Source organism: Prionailurus bengalensis, chromosome B3 (genome assembly GCF_016509475.1).
Source record: "Prionailurus bengalensis isolate Pbe53 chromosome B3, Fcat_Pben_1.1_paternal_pri, whole genome shotgun sequence".
Taxonomy (NCBI): domain Eukaryota; kingdom Metazoa; phylum Chordata; class Mammalia; order Carnivora; family Felidae; genus Prionailurus; species Prionailurus bengalensis.
The window spans coordinates 145,067,217-145,076,057 of record NC_057355.1 but is presented as its reverse complement, the minus strand read 5'-3'; the positions used below and the strand labels follow the sequence as shown (position 1 = coordinate 145,076,057).

The 8,841-nt window shown below is 61.7% G+C and overlaps 1 protein-coding gene across 2 annotated transcripts; it reads left to right on the top strand.

The window, feature by feature from the left end:
• Nucleotides 1-489: 489 nt before the first annotated feature.
• On the top strand, nt 490-7,441 carry ANKRD9 (ankyrin repeat domain 9). Of its 2 annotated transcripts, XR_006293535.1 has the most exons (4): nt 526-726; nt 1,740-1,811; nt 2,274-4,443; nt 6,757-7,441. XR_006293535.1 is itself a non-coding variant. In XM_043557058.1 (3 exons), exon 3 carries the CDS (start codon nt 2,339-2,341, stop codon nt 3,299-3,301), a length of 963 nt encoding a protein of 320 aa, XP_043412993.1. In that variant the 5' UTR covers nt 490-726; nt 1,740-1,811; nt 2,274-2,338; the 3' UTR covers nt 3,302-7,441. The 2 variants fall into 2 exon arrangements, 1 of the variants encoding a protein (XP_043412993.1); XM_043557058.1 differs by having other exon boundaries at nt 490-726; nt 2,274-7,441.
• The last annotated feature ends 1,400 nt before the right edge of the window (nt 7,442-8,841 follow it).

Below are 8,841 nucleotides of genomic sequence, written 5' to 3'. Positions count from 1 at the left end.
CCGACCCTGGCCTGGCAGAACGCAGTTGGGTCCCTTAGGAGGAGTCAGAGCTCCTGCCCTTTGACCCCTCAAAGGGGACTGATGGGAAACAGCTCCGGAGGTCTCCCTCAAGGTCACAGAGGGTTACTGGGGAGGTGGAATAGGACTTCTGGGGTGACGAGGGAAGTCACACTCCAGGGAGCCGGAGCGCCTACGCGCGCGCCGGGACCCACCCCGCAAATCGGCCCAATAATCCTCCCGTTCCCGGGCCGCCGGGGGGCCTTTCCTCGCCCGCAGCTCGGGTTTCCGGGAGCCCCGCCCCGCATCGGCCTGTGCCAGCCCCGCCCCCCCGCGCGCCCGCAAGTTTCTCCCAACTTTTCCGCGGGTCTGGCCGGGCGCCCCGCCCACCGGCAGGTGACGTAACAATGGTGCAGCGTGGCGACCAATGGGCGGCGGCGGGGGCCGGCAGTGCGGGCCAATGGCTGCGGAGGACGGTCCCGCGGTCCTACCGGGCTCCGACCGCACTGCGCCGCCCGCCGCCCGCCCGCCGCCGGCGCCGCCGCCCAGCGATCCGGCCGCGGCGGCTCAGACCGCGGCTGCGGCGGGCGCGGGCGGCGGCGGCTTCCTCTCGCCCGCCCGTCTTGGGACCTTTGCCTGCGCGCCTACCCTCGGGGTAACAGCGCGCGCTTCGGCCCTCAGCGGGACGGGGACTGGGACGTCAGGCCCAAGGCCCTGCTGTCCCCCACGGTGAGTCCCCCGCCTACCCCCGGCCCGCTCGGCGCGCAGCCCCAGCCCCGGGTGCTCTCCCCTGGCCGCCGCCCCCTCGTGTCCCCTGGGCATATGCACACGCAGGTGCAGCCCTCGCTGCTCTGGCCACCGGTCGGCAAACACCCTGGCCTCGACCCCCGCGACCCGCGGCCGCCAGGAGGGGACGGGGAGGAGCTGGCGGGCGGCCCCGGGCGTACAGCCCTGCCTTCGGTGGCCCAACCCCCCCATTCACGGAGCCGCGGCTGTGACTCGCTGCCCAGTGACGTGGGGCGGCCCAACTTTACGTAACCCGCCTGGCGCCCCACGGGTATCCACACAGGGGTACATACACCTGGGACGCAGAGTCCCAGGCTTGAGGGGGGGGGCTGTTTCGGGCATGGTGCCCCCCAAAGAGCACTGCGGCTGTAGCCCACTCCCCAGAGTGTTCGTCTCTGTAACTTAGTTACCCAGTGTGTGTGGACGCGGCCTGTGCGCTGACCCAGGCCCCTTGTGACCAACAGCTTACCCTTGAGAGAAAGCAGTGGGGAGCTTGGACCAGGGTCAGGAGTCAAGAGACCAGGGCTCAGTTTGGGGCCGGGGGCTCAGCGGGCAAGGTCAGGCAGGGCTCAAGCTGGGCTCCCTGTGGGTTGGGGGCTCCCCCCCACCCCCATTTCTGGAATGAGCCCAAAATGGGAGGCAGGAAATCTTGGTTCTAGGCTTGGCTGTACCATGACTTGCTGACTGACCTTGGACAAGCTTGTCTCTTGCTGGAAAATGGAATGACAGTACCTGCTTCATCTAGTAGTTGGGAAGATCAAGAGAAGTTGCAGACCTGGAGGGGATTTGCTGTAAAGCGTTGTGCATACCCGTTTCTAGGTTGATTTCGTTGCGGCCTCCTCCCAGCAGCTAGGGTTGATGATATCCAGTAAACATCATGTTTGGGTGGAAGGCTCCACCCCAGCTCACCCAGCTGGGGCTCACAACTTCCATTTCTCCCACCCCCTTTTTTACAGATGAGGAAGTTGAGGCTCAGAGAAAGAGAGTGATATATACTCAACGTCCTGTGATCAGAGTGCAGGAACCAGGTAGGTCTGGGTCTAGAACTCTGTCCCTGTCTGGGACGGGGGGGAGGCCCTAGGGGCTCCCACCTGTGGTCAGGGGTCAGAGGATAGGGTCATGGTTAGGTGGAGCTTGGCTCAGCTGGAGAGGTGGGCTCCAACTTTCCTGCCCCCCAACCTGGTCTTTTCTGTTTGGGGTTGGATGCACCTGGTGAGCCTAGTCAGCCAGGTCAGCAGGTCTCTGGGCTGAAAGAGGTGGGGAGGTGGGTTTTCGGCGTGGCCTTGATGGCGGGTGGGGCTCTGAGGGTAGGGGGAATGGAAGGGCATCCCTAGCAGAGGTGCCGGAGAACAAGACACTTTAAGGGAGGGAGAGCAGAGGCATCTAGATCAAGGATGCGGGAGGTGGGTCGGGACCTAGCAGAGAAGGGCCCCTCCTAAGCAGCAGGCAACCTCGAGCTTTGGAGCCTCACCGCGATCCCCTCCCCGCAGGTGCAGGTGGTCAGCTGCCGCCGGGCCCATGCCGTGAGGCCGGGAGGCCGGCGTCCGCCACCAGCATGCCGTGGGACGCGCGGCGGCCCGGGGGCGGCGCGGACGGCGGGCCGGAGGGCGCAGGCGCGGCGCGCTCACGGGCGCAGAAGCAGTGTCGCAAGTCGTCGTTCGCCTTCTACCAGGCCGTCCGCGACCTGCTGCCGGTGTGGCTGCTCGAGGACATGCGCGCCAGCGAGGCCTTCCACTGGGACGAGCGCGGCCGCGCCGCCGCTTACTCGCCCTCCGAGGCTCTGCTCTACGCGCTCGTGCACGACCACCAGGCGTACGCGCACTACCTGCTGGCCACGTTCCCGCGGCGCGCGCTCGCGCCGCCCAGCGCCGGCTTCCGCTGCTGCGCGGCTCCCGGGCCGCACGTGGCGCTGGCCGTGCGCTACAACCGCGTGGGCATCCTGCGCCGCATCCTGCGCACCGTGCGCGACTTCCCGCCCGAGGAGCGCACGCGCGTGCTCGACCGGCGCGGCTGCAGCCGCGTGGAGGGTGGTGGCACGGCGCTGCACGCGGCCTGCGAGCTGGCGCGCCCCGAGTGCCTCTTCCTGCTGCTTGGCCACGGCGCGTCACCCGGCCTGCGCGACGGCGGCGGCCTCACGCCTCTTGAGCTGCTGCTGCGCCAGCTGGGCCGCGACGCCGGGGCCCCCAGTGCCGCCGCTGCCGCCGCCGGGGCGCCCGCCTCTGCGCCCGGGGAGCCGCGCCAGCGCCGCCTGCTGCTGCTCGACCTGCTGGCGCTGTACACGCCCGCGGGCGCCGCCGGCCCTGCCCGCCGGGAGCTGCTGGGCGACCGGCCGCGCTGGCAGCGGCTGCTGGGCGAGGACAAGTTCCAGTGGCTGGCGGGCCTGGCGCCGCCCTCGCTCTTCGTGCGCGCCATGCAGGTGCTGGTCACCGCCATCTCGCCTGGACGCTTCCCCGAGGCCCTGGACGAGCTGCCGCTGCCGCCCTTCCTGCAGCCGCTGGACCTCACGGGCAAGGGCTAGACCTCGGCGGGGAGGGGGGTGGGGCTGGTCGTTGGATTTTTGGAAATACTATTTTTCAGAGCGTTGTACCCAGCACTTTACATATATTGATCTCTGTATAGGAGAATCTCTGCTTCGTATGTTGCACGCGCTGCAGGCTGGGCCTTGATGGTCAGGTGGGCCCCCGGCTGCGGGTTTCTGGGGTCCGGCTGAGCCCAGCTCCCCGCCTCCCTCCCTTTTTGCAAGGGTACAGGAGTCACGTGACTCCTAGAGCCAGGCCCTACCCTCTGCTCACTGTCCAGCCCCTGAAGCTTTCGATGTTGATGTAGAGCCTCCAGGACCAAGTGTCCCAGAGGGAGTGACAGCTGAGCTGAGCAGGAATTGGGCAGGGGCTGTGGGTGTGGACCGACGTGCCTGAGCTGGGGACAGCATGTTCGAGGGCCTAGAGGCCAAGAGAGCAGGTCCTGTGAGGTTCTGGGAAAGAGGTCCTCTGTGCAGTGGGCATATAGGGCCTTGCGAACTCCTGTGTGGGGCAGAGGAGGACGGGAAGGCTTGCTGTGCTGGCGTGGGGGGAGGCGTGATCCAGGCTGTGCTCCCACTTCTCCCGCGTCCCCTCCTTGGATATCCCTGTGACACCTCCCCCCAGAACTGGCGTATCCGGGCCTGGGCTTGTCCGTCTTCCCTGATGAGTAGCAGGCACCAAGTCCCCCGCTCCTGCTTTCCTCTCCTCTGCCAGGAAGCCTCCGGTGCCTCAAGCCCCTGTTCCCCGCCTCCCTCCACCCTGTCTTCTGGTGGTATTAGATGTGCCTTCCTCCGGGCCTGACCTGGGTCCGGACCTTGGTGTGGGATCCCAGGTGTTCCCCTGGCCCAGTCCCCAGAGGGTGACTGGGTGGCTGTGGCTCCCAGTGGGGCAAGCGCTCTTGCCGCAGCTAATGGAGCTGGCTTCTGTAGGAAGGTTCTGAAGAAGATTGTTAATGGATGTGCCGCCATCCTTCAGGACAAATGGACTGATGGACAAGCCTGGTCCGTGCCCTAAGGAGCGTCAAGGCCAGGGAGGATGGCCAGGCCGTTCGGCCCCGGGGAGTTCCGCTGGGCTATGAAATCCAAGCTGCGTGGCTCGGGCTGGAGGGCCACGATGTCCTGCCAGGAGGAGACGGCTAAAGGTCTGCCGGATGGCGGGGAGGAGGGGAGAAGGGAGGGGTGCACAGCCCAGGGGCTGATCCTAGATGGCAGGTGGGAGTGAGGGCTCCTCCCTTCCTGCTGTGTGTCCTGGGGGTCAGTTCAGTAGTTTCTCTGAAGGTTGACACTTGGGGGCAGTGGATACTAATATCTCTCCCAGCTCAGAACCGGGGGCATCAGGAACCCCTGGCTCTAGGTGGTCCCAGGTCCTCCCACCAGGGATGCCATTGTGGGGGAGAGTGCATTGCCTTTGGGGGCGCATGAAGGTGGAGACTAGGGTGGCCCAGAGGAGCAGGTCGCAGTGGCTTCCGGGCGGCGGGCCTGTGGAGGCGTTGGGGCGATTCTTGGTGCCCGGATGCCCCAGCAGCTTCTAGAAGGCCTAGGCACCTGAAAGGGAAAGGTTTGCAGCCTTCTCCCCCGTCTCCCCAGGCCCAGCTCCATCTTCTGTGGGGTGAGCCCTCCTGGGCCCCTCTTGCCTTACACACTATATTACGGCTGCCCTTTTGAGGTCCCTGGGCTAGGACTGGGGTGAGGCAGAGGTGGGGGAGCTGCCTTGCCTCAGGACTCCCCGGGAGGCCATGGAAGGGGCACCCCACAGAACCCGTTGTCAGGCATGCAGGAGGCGCGACCTGGGCTCGTTCTGGAGTGGGTGGCGGGATCATCATGGGCCCTGCCGCCTGGGGGCCCAGCCTGAGCACGCGTGTTCAGGGGAAGTTCTGTGGCCCACGGGGAGTGGTTTGCTTTGAAGGTGACCAGCAGGCAGCTCTTGGTGGGACTGAGCGGCAGCTGTGGGGACCTTCCATCACTTGCGGGGTGACTTTGGGGCCCACCGGAGGCCCCTTATGCCCTGGAGGGCTGAGATGGCAGGAGGAGGGTATCCCAGGGCGTTAGCCCTTGGTGTCCTCACCGTGGGTGGGCGGGACGGGGTCCGGGAGGGTAATGGAGTTGACACTGCTTGGAGCCGCAGGGAAGGCTGAGGGAGTCGAGGTCAGCCAGCGTCCCAGCCGTGTGGCAGCAGTGGGGCCTGATTGCCGGCACAGCTGCCCCTGTGGCGCCGGGGACGCCTGGCTCGGGGCACGGCAGGCATCACTGAGCAGAGGCCCCAGAGAGGTGGTGGAGGGTGATAAGGAGAGCCTCGGGGCTATCTGGTGGCCGCCGCTGGCCAGAGGGAGGGCAGGAGGCTGGGCAGGAAGTCCCTAGTGTTGGGCTTATCAGTCCCTGGGACCCTCCAGCCCTAGCAAGGACAGCCAGGTCGGTGGGGGCCATGTGCACCGAGCGCTGGGGAGGGCCAGAGTCCGTCAGGCCCCGCCCAGGTGTCCCTTGGCAGACGGGGACTCTGCTCGGTCTTGGCACGTTGCCTTGATGGCTTCTCTGAAGCAACTGCTCTGCCCAGAACAAGGCCCACTTTTCTCTGGGGTGAAGCACACTGGTTCGTTTGGCCCACTCATTCCGGTCTAAGGAGGTTTGACTGTGGCCAGTCCTGCCCCCGACCATGCCCACCCATCGGCCCAGTGACTCCCAATCTGGTGGAGCTCAGGGGCCAGAATCTTTACCCCAGACGCCTGCCAGGGAGGACACAGGAGGCGGGGCCACGAACCGGAAAGGCACACCGTGGGACCGCCCTGCTGTCGGGGTGGCCTGGGGGAGGCGGCTGTGAGGGCAGCGAGGGCCTTGCTCTGCCCCTCCTCTGGCTGTGGGGACGTGACTCCACGCAAGGGCCGCGCTACATGCGGACTCCATCCTGGTATTACCTCGATGCAGATTACTCTGGTGTCCCTTCCTCTCCATGCCTCACCAACTGTCAGCGACTGTACTGGGAAGAGTTTCCTGAATTCCCGCCGGTCCTGTTCAGAACAGGGATGCTTCCCGGGGAGCCGGGAAGGAAGGAAACCCTCGTGGTCAGGGACGGCCACATGCAGTGTTTGCACCTGTTCCCGCCCTGGCCCCACTGTGCTTGTGTCCTGCTACCTTTTCTTTCTTTCTTTTTTTTTTTTTTTTAAAAGGAAAGAGCGTCCCACTTTTTTTTTTTAAGTTTATTTAGAGAGAGAGACAGGGAGAGAGAATCCCAAGCAGACCTCACACTGTCAGCGAGGAGCCCGATGTGGGGCTCGAACTCACAAACTGCGAGATCATGACCTGAGCTGAAGTCGGACGCTTAACTGACAGCCACCCAGGATCCCCTTGTCCTGCTACATTTTTAAATGGAGCATGACTGACAGACGATAGATGCACAGAGGTTATTTTTTCTTAAAGATGAAAAGAGGCCTTTTCTTTTTCTTTTTTTTCTTTTTAAGTAGGCTCTACGCCCAATGTGGGGCTTGAACTCACGACCTCGAGATCAAGAGTCTCATGCTCTTCCCGCCGAGCCGGCCAGGTGCCCTGAGACGCACAGACTTTAAATGTATAGTCTGAGGAGTTCTGACAGAGGTCTACACGTGTAACCACCACCTTGATCAGGACAGAGGTGAAGACCGAGATTTCTGTCTTAAGTGATTTTTAAAAAGAATTTCTGCTTATAGAACTCACACTGGAGGCAGAACACTGGGACTGCAGAGAAATCCAGGGCAGGGCCCGGCAGGGTTTCCTCACGGAAACATTGTCCTGCTCGCCCTCCATTGTCTGGCTGCCAAAAAAGGGGGCCAGCTGCCTGCCACCAGCCCACCGACCAACCACTACGAGCATGTGGGTGTATTTTCTTCCAGTTTTTTCTATGCATGTATATAAATATATTAAAATTATTTTCTATGCATATTTTTTACATACATGACATCAGATCGCTTAAATAATTAAGTACTTTTAAACTTACTGTAGTCTAAGCACTTTCCTATATTGTAAAATGCTTTGTAAATGACTTCTCAGGAGCCTTTGGTGTTTACTTGGTGATATTTGATTCAGCTAGTGTTGACAGCATAAGGAGTTAATGTTGGCACTTTTTAAAATGTGAATTTTATTTATTTTGAAATAAATAATACATTTACATGGCTTGAAATTCAAAAGATACAAACCCACCAAAGGTTAGAAGGGTGCGAATACCTGTGCGTTGTATTATTTCCCTCTCCCTTCTCTCTCTCTCCCCCCATGTATCTGCAACACCACGTTATTACACACGGAAGACCTGTGGCATTGATGTGGCCAAGCCCTGGCCCGTTTCCTCCGGGACACGTGCCTCTAACAGCCACACAGGAGGCCGCGCTGGAAGCTGCCCCTGGAGGTCAGCGGTTCGCATCACGCAATGATAAAATGGCCTGTGTTATACACTTCCCCCCAATTTAGGATTTGGTCCCGAGGACAGGATTCCGGAAGTGGAGTTTGTGGGTTTGCAAGTTTGAAGATTGCTCCGCGTGCGCCCCGCCTGGGTGCCAGGGGTTAAGCTAAGCGACACGCTTTCATCTGGGTCCGTACGAGAGCCATAGGTCCTCCGACTGGCGTGTACAAGTGTTTAAGGTACATTGTCATCGTCTGTGATGCCACAATTGTTTCCCCTTTTAATCTTTTGTGGGGTTTTAAATTTATCACATTTTAATATTTTGAGGAAATCAAATCTGTATACTTACTTCTCCTCTGTGGCTTTTCCCATCACTTTGGAGTCTAGAAAGCCTTTGCCATCCAGAAATCGGATACTGTTTTCCCCCTAGCTTTAAGATTCGTTAATCCATTTAATGGCTATTTTGTCCAGATAACGAGGCAGTGGTCCACATCAGCGGTGACCGCACCCGCCTGTCCCCTCTTCTACGACATGCCCCCACCGTGCCAACTCCTGGCAGGCCTGGGCAGCTGTGTCCCTGGCCTGCCCTCCCACGCCACGCTTACACCGCCTGCTGCTGTCATCGCTCTTGGCAGCCCCCACCTATTTCTTCCCCCGACAGTGAGGCGGCCTCATGCAGCACTGGTCTGGGGTTCCACAGAGCTGGGCTCCGATCCCAGCGGCCCCTGTGTGACCTCCAGCAAGTCAAGGAACCCGAGTGTCCCTGAGACTGACGGTATCTCTCTCAGGGGGCTCTGGTGGGACACGAAGCGGCTCAGGGGCCCCCGGGCGCACATCTGGCAGTCGGGGACCCTTGTGGGCACAGACACTGTTCTGGGACTTCCTCCCTGCCTCCCTCCAGCAGAACACGCCAGGGAGGGTTCTGACAGCCTGACTTAAGCCCACCAGTTCCTTTGGAGAGGACTCCTGTCTTTGCACGATGTACTTAGTCTTCCATCGGGAGGGTCGGCCGAGTCTTCCTTCATTCAAGCTTTGTTTGACATCCGTGAAGCGTGACATTCCCTGACACGAGTCCGACATTTCCTGTTCAGGTCTTTCCCGGCACACCATGTGTCCTGCTGCCGTTACGAACGTGCTCTCTTCCCATGCGCGGGCTCCCGGCAGCGCACTGCGGCAA